The 17,859-nt window shown below is 39.7% G+C and overlaps 1 protein-coding gene across 1 annotated transcript in view; it reads right to left on the bottom strand.

Moving 5' to 3' along the window:
- LOC122809253 (zinc finger protein 420-like) overlaps nt 1–17,859 on the bottom strand; it is a 227,286-nt gene that overhangs the window by 60,167 nt on the left and 149,260 nt on the right. Inside the window, exon 4 of the mRNA XM_044080580.1 lies at nt 16,632–17,341. Within this exon, the coding sequence (XP_043936515.1) occupies nt 16,632–17,341 (710 nt within the window). The remainder of the gene's footprint in view (nt 1–16,631; nt 17,342–17,859) is intronic.

The raw sequence follows: 17,859 nt of genomic DNA on the forward strand, positions 1-17,859 counted from the left end.
TCTTTGTTGCCATCATTTTGAAGTATTGAGTCAGTTGTCTTTGCTTGTCTGGCGTGAGATAAGCCATCTGGGCCGTTGTATTTAAGCTGGCACCCAGGAATATTATGTCTTGTGAGGGCACTAGTTTTGACTTCTTTTCGTTTACTGTGTACCCTAGGCAACTTAGTAGGTTTTTAACAAACGCCAGATGCTTTAATAGAATGTCCTTGCTTTCTGCTTGAATAAGGCAGTCGTCCAGGTATGGATATATTTGAATCCCTCTTTGTCTGCAGTATGCAATTACTAGTGCCAGGCATTTTGTGAAGACCCTGGGTGCAGTAGATAAGCCAAAGGGCAGTGCAGAGAATTGGTAATGGGTTGAACCTGCTATAAATCGGAAGTATCTTCTGCAATTTTGTCTGATAGGGACATGCAGGTATGTCTCCTTGAGGTCCAACGTTACTAGCCAAGCCTTCTTGCCCAGCATGGGAAGAAGTTGCTGTAATGTTAGCATCTTGAATTTGGGTACTTCCAGGTATGTGTTTAGAATTGAGAGGTCCAGAATGGGTCTCCAGGCTTTGTCCTTTCGGGGAACTAGAAACAGTCTTGAGTAAAATCCTTGTCCTTGCTCCTGTGTAGGAACCTGTTGAATGGCTCTCATGTCCATGAGAGCTGAAATTTGCTTTTGAGCCTCTGCCAATTGATTTGGTGGCAGGTTTGGCATTCCTTTTATCCTTGGCAAAGTGTGAAAGTGGAATCTGTATCCTTGAGATACAATATTTAGGACCCATTTGTCTTTTGTGATGATGTGCCAATTGTCTGCAAAAAATGCTAGTTTCCCCCCCCAAGGGAGCTGCCAAGAGGGTTTTGCTTGGAAGTCTGAGGGGTAAGTCATTGTGTTTGTCTTCTGGTAGTTTGAGACCTGTCTTCTCCTCCTTTTTGGGTTGTGGCACCCCATTGTTGAGGCTGGTAAGAGCCTTGTGACTGGCCTCTGCCCCTTGGGTGTCTGTATCTCCCCCTCTGTGGTCTGGCAGAAGCTGGAAAGGACCAGTTTTTGGTTGGCCAATTTCTGCTGAAACGAGGGGGTTGAACCTGTAAAAAATCCTTGATGTCTGCATAGATTTTTGCCTTATCCTCCATTTTCTTTAAAACTTCTTCTGCTTTTACACCAAATAAAACATCCTGCTGTAAAGGTGCATCCAATAACTTTGCTTTAACATGATCAGGTAAAGTTTGTTCTTTTAACCAAGCATGCCTACGTATGACAGACCCTGTCACTGCTGCTCTACAAGAAGCTTCCAATTAATCAAATCCACATTGCAAAGTATGTTTTCCCATTTGTTCAGCTGCATGCAACAAATCTTGCATTTCCTTGTAATCAGGCTGTTCTGTATGTGTGAGCATTTTTTATTTTAATTGAGACATCAAACATTGTTGATATTTCAGCATGTGAAACTGGCAATTTAAGGCCCTCATAGCCAGAGTAGGTGAGGTATATACTTTCTTTCCCCATCTGTCTAGTGCTCTAGAATCCCTTTCAGAGGGCACAGGATTTTTAGCAATAGAGGCCTTAACCCCTTTGGGACCCTGGGAAATGGTTTCTGGGTCAGCAACAGGGCTTTTATACAGGAATCTGTGTGAGTCAGGGACTCTGTAGTATCTGTCTGGTTTGGCTGGTGCAGGAGGTAGTGAATCTGGGTTAAGACTAGATTCTGAATAAACATCATCCACAATGTCTAACACAGGAGGAATAGAAAGTGGTCTGTGCTGGGGTAGTAAAAGGAACTCTCGGAGCCTTTTCTTAGAATCAGAGTAATCCTGGCCTTCCCAGTGGAAATGTTCCCTCATGGTATGTAAGGTTTCCCCAAAAGAGTAGTCTTCTGGGGGAGATGCAGAAGGGATAGACTCTTCAGCATCAGAGTCTTCATAAGGGGGAAAGGAATATTCCTGTTCCTCAGAAGAGTCTGAGGAAATTGAAACCTGGTCAGAGGAAGCGTAGTCCTCCTCCTGTCTTGGTCTTTTATCAGGAGGGGGATGGGAACCCCTGATTAGGGTAATTAAGTCTTCAGCCATCTTAAGCATCTGTTTCTTAGGCATGGGGCCTTGTACTGGAGACTGCTGTACAGTCTTCTTTGTTTTTAAAGGAGTTTTCAGCTTTGCATAGGATTTAATAGTGAGTGTAGTCGGTCTGAAGACACCTTCTGCAACTGAAGGCGTTTCAACTGCACCGGAATCTCCTTCAGGCATGGAGTCGGAAGGACCTAAAGGTAAAGGCTGTGGAGGCCTAGCAATCTCCGCTTGTGAATCGGATGTCGCCTGGGGTTCTAAATCTGCAGTCATCAGGGGCTGCGTAGGTGCCTCACTGAAAACTGGAGAACCGGCGACTGGCCTAGCAGAGGCCTCGAAGTCTGGTTTGGGTCTCGGCTGCCTGTCCTTATCTTTGCGTTTTTTATGCATTCTGGTCGTCAGTTGCTCCGACGGCATGGTATAATTAAATTTCCTACCAAAATAATGTTGGGTGAAATCAAACTGACGTTTAATAGTTTGTTTATTAAACCTAGCACAAAACCGATAACCTGTGACGTCGTGGTCTGGGCCTAGGCAAGGGATACAATAAGAATGAAAGTCCTTATGAGGTATTTGCTTCCCACAAGAAATGCAATTGTTAACTTTTTCTGACATCGGACTGAAGCAAGAAAAGGTTCCCCAATGGGGTACTTAGCTTTATTGAAGACTTTGGTCTGAAATTCGATTTGAAAATCTCAGGAGTCGGCCGACCGGGACTTGCGAACTGCTTCTGCTTCGGGCACCGCGCGGCAAGAAAGACTGAAGAAAATGGCATTGGATGCATCTTATATACCCCTGGAGCACTGACGTCAGGGAAGAAGCAACAGCAACCCACGCTGGACCAAGACTTTGGAACTCTGGCCGACTGTGGGACTGCCTGATGGCAGGATAACCCAAGTGTGATGACTGCAGCAGTGTAACACAATGAACATCTAGGAATGGGGAGGACTGGTCAATAAATAGGGGTCAGGGAGTGGCAGATAAGGATGGGGAACACAATGATGGGGCATAAGAAAAGGTAAAGAGAGCCTGCCTGACTGCCCTAAAGGGGAACCCAACAGATGTCACTCACCTCCATGGCTGACATTATGGGAGGGCATAGGCCCTGATGGCCTTATGGCTGCCAGACAGCTGTGCAACTCAATCAGACACATAATGAGATGACCTAGTGTGTTGATGTAGACAACCAGTTCCCAGTCCACATTGATCCAACAGCCATCACAATTCCTGCCAGTTGACCTACCAGTAGCCATCCACACCATACTCAAATGAAGATTTTTCACCTTCCCTGAGAGGTGGATGGCTACAGGGGCCACCACCTGGCCCTGCCAGTCAACCTCCATAGGTGACCTTCATCAGTTTGCAGACAGCCAGGCCTGCAGACTACTAAGGATCCAGCTGTAGGCAAAGTGGCTGAGCAGAGTGCTGTGACCACCATCTCACCACAGCCTGCATCATGGCTAATCCTTTAGAAAAATAAAAATAAAAGGAAAAAACAAAACAACATACAAAAAAGGCAAAAAAAAATTCAAAATAAAGAGAAACAAATTTAACAGATTAGTACGTGTCTTATACTTCATTAAAACAGTAAAGTGCAGAAAGCAATGCACTGCACTTACCCTGCCTCCAAGAGAGCCTGTCACACCTCTTTAGGCAAGCCATTATGTTTGCATGCAGCAATATACTACACTTAACCTGCCTCCTGGAAAGCCCTCTCCCCAACTCCTGGAACATACAAAACAATACAGTAATCAGTATAGCATATCCTTGACAACAGAAGGCAATTAGATCTATAGGTAATAGGCCTAATAAATAATGCCAAATAAAGTACAAAATCTTACAATAATAAGTTGTTTCTCTCTGTCTAACCTCCTCTTACCACTGAAAGGAGGGTAAGAGTGGTGCCTACTCCAGTCACTTTATTTATACTTGAATGGCTTTCAAGAATGGGTGATGCAAGCTGGTGCCAGGCATCAGTTTTTTAGAAGAATCCCTCATATTCCCACAGCATGTGCTCCTTATGGTACCTGTACAGCAGGTATAGGACACGCTTGCTTTTATTGGTACATCATGTGGGAGCCCTGTTGAAGCCAGTGACTGAACAGTCCATGCCCACTTTGCAGGTCTAAATGAGGAGGAAAAAGGTAGTCCAATGCACATGGCCACACATACTGGACATCTAGCGATGCTCATCACTAGGTAGCATGGCAGCATGATGCAAAGTAACATTAGAATGGCCATTTGTCAATATGGACTTTGTAGTGGCTGCACGTGCAGGTGCACACTGCACATGACCTTCTATTCCATATATGGTCAGACAAGTGCACTGTAGAACCAACTGTGCTCGATAATGAATTGTATTAAAGGTGCATTTTCAGAGATGACCTTGATAAACCACCTAATTAACATGATTGCTGCACTAGAGCACCCATTTCAACACAAAAAACTTATGCTGAAATATTGAGGGAAGCCATGTTACAACATGCAGCTTACAGAATCAGAATACAGAAGATAATAGAGGGCACTGCCAATAAAAAAACTGACAGCACCCATCACTACTGGTAATGTACCTCAGGAATGCAGTAACCACACAATGGTGCAAAGAGGAAAAGGGACAGTAGCTGAGCAAATGAGTGGTGTGTGTGTGTGTGTGTGTGTGTGTGTGTGTGTGTGTGTGTGTGTGTGTGTGTGTGTGTGTGTGTGTGTGTGTTGGGAGGTAACACAGACAGCTCATGGCAAGGACTGATATGCTGGTGGGGAAGCTCAACCTGGCAGTGCAAAGGGGACATGGCAGGGCAAGATGCAGTCATCTCTGGGGGGGACAACCTAACAGTACCAGACAGGTTGCAGTCCTGGGGGGCCTCAACCTGACAGAATAGGACAGGATGCATCCTTAGGGGGCTTAATCTGGAAGCGAGTAGTAACTTGGCCATGCCAGGTTACTGTCCTGCTGTGTAAGGTATGTAGCACCATACTGTGTGTGCATGGACTGTATGACGTGCTGCAGTGGATATGAGGCCTCCAGTACACTGGGGGTTGGGCGCAGACTATGCAATCAGCACACTGATAAACAGCAAACATTGCCTCAGTATAGCACAGTGTCAGAATGGTAATACCATAGTAATACACAGGGCTGTGGCCATCAAAAGCGATTGAGAGACAGTCACTGACTGTATGGGGAATGAGGCTTCCAATATACTATGTGCAGACTGTGCTGTCATCACACTGATAAACAGCAAACATTGCCTCACTAAGGCACAGTGTCAGAATGATAATACTATAGTAATACACAGGGCTGTGGCCATCAAAAGAGGTTGACAGACAGTCACTGATCGCATAGGGTATGAGGCTTCCAGTATACTGTGTGCAGACTATGCTGTCACCACACTGATAAACAGCAAACTTGGGCTCACTATGTTACAGTGTTGGAATGATATTACCATAGTAACATGCACAGAGCTATAGCCACCAAAAGAGGTTTAGGGACAGCCCTGAGACAGTCACTGACTGCAGGGAATTTGAGGCATTCAGTACACGAGGAATATATTGTGCTGTCAGCACATCAATAAACAGTCATGAACACTAAAAGAGGTCTGGGGACAGTAGTGAGACAGTTACTGACCATATGGGATATGAGGCTTCCAGTATACTGGGTGCAGACTGTGCTGTCACCACACTGAAAAATAGCAAACATTGATTCACTATGGCACAGTGTTGGAATGGTAATACCATAGTAACACGCACAGAGCTGTAGCCACCAAAAGAAGTCTAGGAACAACCCTGAGACAGTCACTGACCATATGGGATATGAGGCTTCCAGTATACTGGGTGTAGATTGCGCTGTCAGCACACTGATAAACGGTAAACATTGACTCGCTATGGCACAATGTCAGAATGGTAATACCATAGTAACACATAGGGCTGTGGCTACCAAAAGAGCACGGGGGATAGTACTGAGACAGTCGTTGATTAGCTTGGACATTCTTGCATACACACAATAATCAATATATGTAATTCACAGGTGTACATGTCCTATCATGAGACTGATAGAATAGCAGCAGTTGGAAAAGTTCAGCACACAGGAGAGGGAGGGAGGTGTTATGATAGGTTCTACACACATTTACACACAGGCGCGCGCGCGCACACACACACACACACACACAAAGTATGGCATAAGCATCATTAAGAAGGGAAAGCAGACAAGGCTCTTCACAAACAATTGCAGCAGGAACTCATGCAGGATATAAATGCAGTGGGCCAACATAATATGACAATAATGCAGATGCATTGGAGGATCATTGATATATTACTGCATGAATAATACTAATACACAATAAATCGTCAGAGACAGTTTGACCACTGGGTTTGACCATCAACACAGAGACATCTCATGGAGGTAGAGGAATTCACAGTATCCATCACTGGAGAAGGTTAGAGAACTCACACACCCAGTGGTGGCATGGATGTGGAAACTTTGCTGGATATGACAGCTTGACTGTTTGTAAGGGATGCATCAGTTTGTGGTAGCATCTGCCCTTACTATAGGACACTGATTTTCCACTGTAAATGGTTTACTCTGATAAATGCATATGCTTATCTGTTATCCCAGGACACTGGGGCTGCAAATTTGACAGCCAGCACCACAAGGTATGTATGTGCCCAAAGGCTACTTTTCTGATTAGAATGTAGCAATATGTGTGGCACATGGAGCTGGAAATCACAACTATGATCCAGCATTCCCACAAGTATGTTATCTGTATGCATTCACAGGTTTATCTACTAGAGCATCCAGCATAACAGGTTGAAACATGCCTGATATCAGTGGATCACTGGTGGCTGCTAATGATAACACCATACACATGGCACAGTTTGATAACACAGTGCTACTGTCAGCAATGTTAACAGTAGAGAACAGACTCTTACCACTGACAGCTGAGATTATGGTGAAGGGGTAAGATAAATCTCCAGTATCCCTGTGTTCAGTACTGGATATCCCATCCATGTCAACTTGACACATGGTACACAACTGTCACCACCACCACCACAGATGGCATTAGGAGGCCGCACTGCCTCTGAGTTGGATGCCTACAGAACAATTCCAGGGAGATGTTATTACAGTCCTATACACATTTAAATACATATAGGTATGGCATAAGTATCCGTAAGAAGCAAAAGCATCAGTCAGCAGATGTGCAAGTCAATGATTCAGGCATAAACGGCCACTGTCCACACCATGTCAGACATTTTGAGTGTGCTGCATAGCATGGATAAGGATGTACAACAACTGCATTCACTATGGAATATCCTACAACTCATTCAGAGTGATGGGGTCTGGAGTAGTTATATCTACAGTGTCTGCTCCAGGTCCCATCAGTGTTAGCCTAGTTGGAAGTCACTGGTACAATCATGAGGATGCAGACATCTGGTTACTTTGGCCATGCTAGGGGACAACTGCACATTACATGATCACACACCAGGCTTACACAGATACATTCCAGCTTCACTGCCCATGGCTGCCTCTGCCCTCTTTGTGCACAATCCCATGATTGTGGCCAATGCTCTTCTGGCTCTGCCACAGGCACACCCCACTGGGCAAGCCACACATGACCCTGTAGTTCAATGCCATCACAATCGCTGTAACCCTACAGGTAGAAACTCCTACCCATGCTCATTCTCAGGGTCATGGATGCCAATATTCTACTGGCACACCACATGGGAACCATGGCAGAATTCCTGTATACACTTCTGATGTGAAATGTTATCCTCTGGACAAAATGCCTCCAGTCTTGGCACTGCAGGTCCACATGATATACCAGGCAAGTGTCCTATTCATGGAATTTCTACCCCATCTCTGGTGGATGTGATCCTTGACACCCTTAACCTATTTGCCATGTGCATAGCTACACATCCACCAACGATGTCCATTCCACCTATGCTAGTATTGCTGTCCTTGTCACTGTGCCCCATCCTACATGTGTAAATAATGATGACTGTGCCCAGCCCACAGAAGTGGCTTACCTGGGTACAGTAATGTTTGATATACAAAATTGTCAATAAATACACTACTCTGCATAGCCTGGGTGTGTTGTTGCAAGCATCAGTCTTATTCTGTGTTGTCCTTGTCTTGGCCCAGAGTTGTGGAACAGATGCTGCCTGTTTGCCAGGTCACAATGTATTGTGCCAGCCTCTGCCTCATATGGGGTATTGCCACAGCTCTTTCCTCCAATGATTCCTCATCCAGTGATTCCTCCTCCTCTGGTGCTGCCACTGATACATCTGACAGTGCTGTTGTGTCCGCACATTGTAACTGCTGTCATAGCACCATATTATAAAGCATGGCATAGACCACAGATAACTTGCGGCAGGTCTGCAGAGCATATTGCATTGCCCTGCCAGATATATCCAAGCAGCAGAAGGAGGGAATTCAGATGTCCAAACACATGTTCAACTATATCCCATGTCTGCAAGAGTGCTGTGTTACATGCCGTCTGGGTGACAGTGTGTGTACCTACCAACAAGATGTCCTTGTGAAAGCCACCCTGCAGGGAATACTGGCATAGGCCACATGTGTGCCACATGTGAGAATCATGAAGACTGCAAAGGTAGTGCACAGAAACATTGTATAGTTAATGAAATGGAAGCCCTTCTGGCTGATACATTGAGCACCATGTGGAGCAGGTAGTACCTTGATATTAATGTGGGTGCAGTCAATGTCTTCCAGAACCTTAGAGAAACAGGCTAAGTTGTAGAACTCCCAGATAGTGGTGGTTCTGTCTTCTGCTGTCTCTGGAAACCAAACATTCTCATCCACATGTTGCATCATCATGTCAAGGAACTGATGTAGGATATGCAAGGTTAACACCTATGAAACTCCTAACATGTCCCCTTGCCAGAAGCTGAAAATTCATCCTAGCAAGGATGGTTAATTTGCACAAACCTTCATGTCCACCAGTAGGTATTCCATGCATCTCCTGTGATTCCATATGATTGGAGTCTATACTGTGACAATATCCCTGTCATAGAGATGATGAATGTTAACCACATGCAGACCCTTCTGCAATGCAGAAAGTAACAGAGTATAATGCTGTGGACTCTGGTTATGAAAGTGGCCATTAACACATGCTGTCAAGCTTATGGTCATTCTACTCCCCACATCCATGAGAAAAGCTTATGTACATTGTAAAATCATTGTGTTCAGAATATATGATTACTGTGGCTCATAAACAAATTTGAATAATTCATTTCTGAATCATGCTACCGTGTTTGTTTGTTTTATCATTGCATACAGAATGGCTGTCATTAGCATGTTAACTCATTTGCCTGTCATTATACAGATGTTAGAATACCTGTCATTGTGTATCACTACTCCCAACACTATTTTGCATAATGCACTTTGATATTTGCTTCTAAATACACCCAATTATCTATTTAAGATGGTTAGCCTATTGAAATTTTTTTATTATTCATTCCATTATGAAAATCTTGAGAAAATTTAACGAATGTAATACTGTATTGCATTATAATTTAATGCAAAGTTCACTTTTACAAAGGTAGAAAATACTCCTATGACAAAGTGGCCAAGATATCTAGAAAATGAGGGTAAACAGCAAAACATTTGAAAAGAAGTTAAATATACCATACTATATGGATTTTCTTGGACATCTTGGATTATATTTAAAAATGTATAGACTGTGGTGGGGAAAGCTTTGCTTATATTTCTGGGCATTGTATGAAGAATAATTAGGAATTATACTATGTATGGAGATCAAACTGAAAAATGTTATGATGTAGTAATCTTAACTATAAAGTGGATACATGAAAATATGTTAAAAGAAATGTGTTTATATCTCAAAAATACTGTTAGATTATGGAACAAACTAACATTGTCTATCCGATGTAGTATCTCTTTAGAATTCTTCAGAACTGCTCTAGAAGCAAGGATGTGTTTCTGGTTTTACTAACTTAATCTGGATTGTGTGTTTTGATATCACTCACTGGGACAGAACACAGTAGCTGTAAACTATAAAACTACATTCCCTGTGCCAGGAATTCATTAAACCTTGTAAACCAAAGTGCAATTAATTGCTTGTTATATGCTCTCAAAGCTTGGAGCTCCTCTAGCAAGTAATATAAGTATTCTGTTGCCTAAGTCCTTGTGCTAAAGGTTTTTGTGCTCTGGAGTTATTATCAAAAACAGTTGCTTAACAATATCCAGGTATTCCCCTATTTTATCTTTAGCACTCTAAAGTTCTGTTTCTTCTTGTTCTCTTGCTTCTTTTTAACCATATCTCTTTTTTCTTTTATTTCTACCGTTTTTAAATTCCACTTTCATTTTATCCCACTAACTAGCTATAACTTCTGAAAAAAATGTCTCTCTTCCGTAATAACTCTCAAATAATTTCCACTAACCATCCCTTAAATTCCTCTCTTTTTAACGGGTAGATGAGGAAGCACCAGTGTCTCATCTGTTCTTCACTACCCTGCATTTTTTTCTTAGTTGTTATTGACCCATGATCTGGATATGAAATAGTTACCGAATGTGTTTCAAAGCTTTCAATTAAATGCACATGTTCCTGTAAACATAATTTATGTCTAGTCTAGCCTATTTATTGTATGTTAGGGAATAATATGTAAATTCTCTCCAACTTCCTACTATTGAAATCATGTCTTCCATTTTAAAACATTTCTTCAAAAATCTACCCCTGTTGTTATAATTCCCCTTCTAGTTGCCCCAGATACATCCTCATTGTTGCAAATCAAGTTCTGGTCCCCACTTTAAGTAATGTTCACTGATGAAAGCTGAATATTTCTCCCAAAATTTTCTTAAGCTCCATAATAGCAGTTTTAAGTGGAATATAAATACATGCTAGTGTAATCCTTCTCCCTTTCCCCTTACCACCACAAATCTTCTATTCATCTTTTTCTCTTCTATCACTATTGGAGTTCCTCTAACAATTAGTATAACTACTCTCCTTTTCCTTTGTCCCTGATATTCTGCTTTGTCCCTGATATTCTGCTGAATATCCATCCTGAAATCCTTTCTTTATCAAATTCACATTCTTATTTATTTCCAAATGTGTCTCCTGTAGCATTGTTATTTGTATTCTGCATTTCTTAATATAATTCCATACTCTCACCTTTTTGTCTACACCTGTGAGGCCATTTTCATTCTAAAATAATATGGATAGTGTTGCCAATGCAATAAGAAGTTATTATTTCCAACAATTATACATGACAGATTTTTTTTAAATGTCTATTTCCAGTTTTTGTGTTACATGCACTTACTACTCTTTGGCAGGTTGATCCTTTATACAGTTGTTTCTTGTCATCTCCATTTGAACCTATGTCACATTTTAAAATACTTTTTATTTTAATGAAAATCCTCAAAACACACACACATAAAATACCCCAATAACTTATTAACTTAAAACAAACACACAAGACTATGTACATCTTCAGATTATGAAGTTTAGCTCTCCTGATAGGAACAGTTGTCCCAAATGAACAACTGCAGCCACACACACTACATAACCTAAAATTAAGGTTATATATGCTAATATGCAGGTTACAGTCTGTGATCCTACTTACTCTAATTGCTCTCTGTTCTTGTCTTATCTTTATTTCCCTCCCAGATATGAAAAGCAGCTTGCATGCTTTTAGAAAACATTAACTTTTAGCCTTAAGAAAAAGTGCACTGGCTATCTTTAAATACAACTAAATTATACACTGTTCTAGTAAATGCACTGAAGTATTTAGGTACCAGGAAAGCTGCTACCTCTTATTCACTTCCAATAATTTCAAACTTTATTTTTACTAAGCTGTTTGCCATTTTATCTTTTACTTTTATGTTTCTCTCAGCAAACAATGTCTAGAATTCTCGAGATTGATTGCCTGCCAACTTGTGTCCATAGAAACATAAGAACATAATACACAGCAGCCCATAACTGCAGACTTCTAAACTCACACATTTATTTACTAATGGAAAACTTTTCATTATATTCAGTGTTCTCTTATTTTAAAAAGCCCACATACTTACACAAAAAAACTTATTATTAGAATAAGCCATTGGCATTATTCCAGACAATCATTTATGTAAAAGTAAGAGAAAACATCTCAGCTCTACATATATTACAATCAGTACAGTTTTACAACCCAGCCCAAGACTGCAGCATATTAACTTACAAATGCTTTTGGAAGGCCTGCTTTCTCTTTTTACATTGTAATGGCTAAATTTCATAAAACTACAAAAGAAAGAAAATTGCTTGTTTACTTTAGTATCTTTATCACACACATTAGTTACCAAAAATGCTTTACTATATAACATGTAATTTATATCATGAAATATTTTATGCAAATCCTGTTAAGAACAAAAACTGTTTTACTTACAGTTGCTTCCTTTTACCTTTCATTTTAGTGTCCTTCCCAACACTAATGACATGAAGTGAGGTATATGATTTTCAGTCCCCCCCCCCACAGGTTTAACAAAGTCAACAAAAATCCAACCTTTCTTAGCCACTTTTTCTTATAAAGACATATTTCACAAATGTGTTTGATGCTTTATAATTTCATGTTTGTTCACTAATTTCAGTGTTGGTGGTCTTCTTCCTGTTTATCTCCATCTCCCAACCCCAAACCCTGGTTCAAGTCCAAGATACTTCTCACTCTTCTAGTCAGCTCCTGTGATTTTTTTCTGTCTGGAACATTGGAAAATGGTTTCATTGGTAAAGCCTATGAGCTTTATTATCAGAAGAATGAGAAGCAGAGTTTCCTTTTGAAGGATAGCTTATGTTTTGTTTGACAAACTTTTGTATTTCCTCTTTAATCTGTTCTGCATCACAAAATGACTTTGCTCCTCCAGGAAAAATATTCTGAAGACAGCTAGATAGAGCAGCTTGAATCTCATACCTGCCTCTCAACATTCCCTAACTGCCTCTCAGCATTCCCTAACTGTTGGGATACATTTGTTTCTCTTATGCCTGGTGTATAGTGAATAATTTTCCACATTCTACTGTCTCCAGTTTTTAACACTTTGCCCTTCTGCCACAGTTTTGTCTGGATCAATTCTTTCTGCTGCTATGACTGCATCTTTGCTAATATAGGTCTTGGCTGCTTTCTCCTGGACAGGTTTGGAGAACACACATGAAATAGTCATTCAGTTAACAAATTGTGCTGTGGAATACCAGTCCAGTTGCTTATTTGTTCCTTCATAAAATCAACGCAGTCTGTTCCTTCAAGTTTTTCTGGTAGAGTAGAAAATCTCAGGTTTTCTCTGCATGCTCTGTCTTCTAACTACCATTTTTTGAAAGAGCTCTTTTTGAGTAGTTTCATACTTAGCCAGCCTTTTTTTCATTCTGACCTCTGATTTTTGCAGTTTTATCAGTTCATCTGAACAGCTGTTTAAAGCTTCTTTCATTTTTCCAGCCTTTTGTAATTTGAGTCAATATACTCCTTTATGTTTAATTTATTTTAATCAGCTCTAACCACATTTGATTTATTTCTTCCTCTAAATTACTGGAAGCCATATATTGCATCAAAGCTGGGGTCTGAACTTCTTTTTTGCTGAACAGCTGTGGGATTCTTCCCAATCAGTGTTTTCTCTTAACATTTTCTAGTTGATTTTCTTTCAGGCTCTCTAAGTTTCTTCTTTGCTGGAATCCAAGCAATGTGCTTACTAGCCAGTAACTAAATTTTACTAAAACTGGCAGAATTACTAGACCTTATCTCTCAAGCTTCATTTTTCACACTTGGAGAGCTAAAATCAAGTTATTGATCAGTATGCAACCATCTTGGAAGTCTAAAGTGCAGTTAATTACTATGCAGATGCAATTCAATATTTTATTCTTCTGCAAAAATATATGTATTTTTTTCTCTTTTTCAACAAAATGGTGAGCTGTTCTAAACCATATCTGGGTACTACATCTAAAGCGCTTTTCTGATACTAGATTGGAAGCACATGCCAAAGATACTGCAACAATTTTGAAAAAAAAATATATGTTTCAGTCATGTATATTTTAAATAAATCCAGGATGACAAACATGAAGACAGTGATCCCAAGAGAGAAGCAACTATTATTATTATTATTATTATTATTATTATTATTATTATTATTATTATTATTATCAAAAAAATTGAGGAATTTGAATTTATGTCTATGCTTATACTATGGAACTGTATGGTAGAACAATTCCATAAAACAAGCAAATCATTACAGGACACTCAGACATCATTAAGTGATTTTTTTAAAATTGCACACATCATTATATGATTTCTACGAGGAACCAGAAACAATTACAAAGAAATCAAATGTAGATTAAAAATGTATAATTAAAACAGGAAGTATTTCAAATAAACAGAATCATGATGGACATATGCTCACACTGATAATCGTTCTTTTTCTGCAAAAGACAAATTTAGAAGAAAATCCTTCATTCACATCACAGAGTCCCTAGAAAATAATTTGCAAAGGTTAGCCAAAATATATGAGAATATTTCATAAAAATATTCATTTATTTTAAATTCTGACCAACCAGACCAAAAACTTGATGAAAATCTTAAACTTTTAATAAAGGATTATAATGAAAATTATAATTCTTCTGTCTACATGCCTTGCTCTGACTCTATTTTGATTGTGATTCTTTCAGCATGCCAAGTTTGATGCCACTCTATGTATATAATATGTGTGCATGTGTTTTTTCAGTCACTCTGTATATAATGTGTATTATCTATTGCCTTTATATGCTCAAGCCAAATATGATATTCATTTTGTATATATGTATTTATCTTTAAGAGAAGGAATTTACTTATCAAGATATACAAAATATGATCATCTAAGACAAAATAATATCTTCTTTTTCCAAAGTTGGATTGGTTTTGGGCATGCCTATACCAAAATTTTGAGTGGAAATATCATTTAGTAAGCTAAAAAGAATAAAAAAATGAATCTAATTAATTAGATTCAAATGTAAACTCAAGTCTGTGAACATGTTATGTAGTGAGAGTGGCAGGTTTCAAAGCTTATCTTTAGAAAACATTGTGTAAGATTATGCTTTCTTTGAATCTTTATTCTGCATATTTAACGAATTTAATTGATAAAAGCTAAAGAAAATGTTTTTATATTTATGATTTAACAATATTTACTAAGATAAGCTTCAATAAATGTTTTTATCAAACATTGTTGAATTGTATTTACTTTGAATTAAACTGCTGACATTTGTTATATCTGGTTAGTGGTAAAAGAACCTTTTACATATTATAGCTTAGAACCACATTAAGATTAATCCATCCCAGATGGTATGAACCTGAATCAAGCCCTCCCACCTGTGTGCATAGACACATTTGTACACAACATTTACATATTCAAACTGAGAACCCAGATAAATGAATATGTCTATTGTAAAAAAATACTCCTTAATATATACAGTAATGTTTGTATACACTGTGTAGCAAATGAATGTTTTCTGTTCCTTAAGCTAGGTTATTTCAAACTGGCCAGCTGTCGTGAAAGGATATAAGGAATGTGGTTTGCTGCCATCTTTTTCTAGGAATATGATGATTTAAATAGGGGCAGCCTAAAAGTATAAAACTATTACTAGAGTAGTTATCTTGTGAGGAAGTATAGCACTTCTTCCCCTTCCAGTTTATCCTCTGCCATGCTCGGGAATGGTTTTGTGTAAATAGCTTATGAAAAACATACCATACACCACATACAGTTATGACAAATCCAGTTCCAGCATGCTAAACTCCCAGGTTATATCATTTGTCACACTTACAAAAGAGGTGTTAAGAACAGCTGTACAAAAGTTATGTTCCACATTGCACAGCTGCAGTACAAAGTAGTCACTGCAAAGCTTTACATATCATAACAAAAACAGGCACTTAAGTAGCTTTCTTTCTCCTGTTAGTCTTCTTACTAGTTGCAACAAATACTGAAAACAGAAACCTGAAGAAAAGCTACAGTTCAAGGACCTAGAGACCCAGTGTTTGAAAGAAGCTAAAGTTGCCAAGCAGTGATTGTGGGAAGAAGGATAGCTACTGGTGCTACAACACTGGCTGCAGTTCATACACTGATCAGGTGTGTACACGTGTGTGTACATGTCTGGGTGTGGTAGGGTGAGTACACATGTGTGTACATGTCTGGGTGTGGTAGGGTGTGTACACATGTGTGTACATGTCTGGGTATGGTAGGGTGGGTACACATGTGTGTATATGTTTGGGTGTGATTGAGTGTGTACACGTGTATACATGTCTGGGTGTGCTAGGGTGGGTACACATGTGTGTACATGTCTGGGTGTGATCTAGTGTGTACACATGTGTGTACATGTCTGGGTGCGGTAGTGTGAGTACACGTGTGAACATGTCTGGGTATGCATTTCAGGGGAACCTTCAGCACTGCAGGCAGCAGGCTTTGATGCTTAAAAGGAGGGGATGTAACTTTCTGAACCACACCCCTGAATCTGCCACTGATATGTGACAGCATCCATCCAAGGGGAAATACATAAATTATATACTAAAAGCCCTAATACCGGCAAAAACTCATCATATAGCACTACCTTTTTAAGTTTTACAAATTTTTTCCAAGAAAGTACCTGTTGTAAGCTTTCCTCAGGCAGAAAGTGCTTTGTAGACTTTTCTTTTTCATGGATTTTCTGGTGCTCTTGAAGACTGGTACTCCTCTTAAAGCTTTTTCCACAGTCAGTACATGTATATGGTCTCTCTCCAGTGTGAATCCTGACATGCCCTATTAGATGATCAACCTGCCTAAAACTTTTACCACAGTGTGAGCACATGAATGGCTTCTCACCTGTGTGAATTCGTTGGTGCACAGAAAGATTATATAACCTCTTAAAGCTCTTCCCACATTCGGTACATTTAAAAGGGTTCTTTTCATCCTTGTGACAGCTCATGTGCTTCGTTAGAGCCCTCTTACTAATGAAACCTTCACCACACTCACCACATTTTAACAGCCCCTCTACTGAATGAATAAGCTGATGCTTTAATAAATGCCTCTTGCACCTAAAACACTTCCCACAGGTTGAGCATTGGTACGGGGTCTCGCCTGTGTGAATCCGCAAGTGGACTTTAAGACCATAAGGCCGTGTCAAAACCTTCCCACAGGTAGTACAAGGATAACCTTTCTTTCTGATAAAACTCTTGTAGGACTTAGTAGAAGATGACCAGTTTAAACTTTTGTTCCAAATGGGATTTCTGGCTCGTCCATCTTGTTTGTGGTATTGTTCCTTTTCTGAATCTTCTACCCAGGGAGTCAGCTGCTTCACAGATTCTGTAGGTTTCATATCTAAAGATATGACAGAGAGAGAGAGAGAGAGAGAGAGAGATCAGAAACTACAGGTTCTACATACTATAAGGAAATAAAAGGATTTTTTTTATGTCAACTAATCTTTGTTTCCCCTTGTGCTATTACTCGCATTATGGCCTCTGATCACTCAGTATATTTTAAAATCTTCTATAAGATCCCAAGCCTAATTTCTTATGCATGGCAATACTCATCTTCGTCTGTAGTTTTTGAAATAACATGATAAAAATATGAGAACTATGTAATACAAAATAATGGCACCCAAAAGGATTGATGTTAGAAGCTCATTCATTGCTATTGTCATATATATATATATATATATATATATATATATATACACACACACACATATATATGTGTGTGTGTGTGTGTGTGTGTGTGTGTGTGTGTGTGTGTGTGTGTGTGTGTGTGTGTGTGTGTGTGTAATTGTAAAATTTCATCAATATTAAACATCGTTCTGCAGTTTTTTAATAACACATTAGGCTAAAGACATAACTCTC

The sequence above is a fragment of the Protopterus annectens genome, chromosome 8.part0, assembly GCF_019279795.1.
Source record: "Protopterus annectens isolate FY-2018-M chromosome 8.part0, PAN1.0, whole genome shotgun sequence".
NCBI classification, from domain to species: Eukaryota; Metazoa; Chordata; order Ceratodontiformes; family Protopteridae; genus Protopterus; species Protopterus annectens.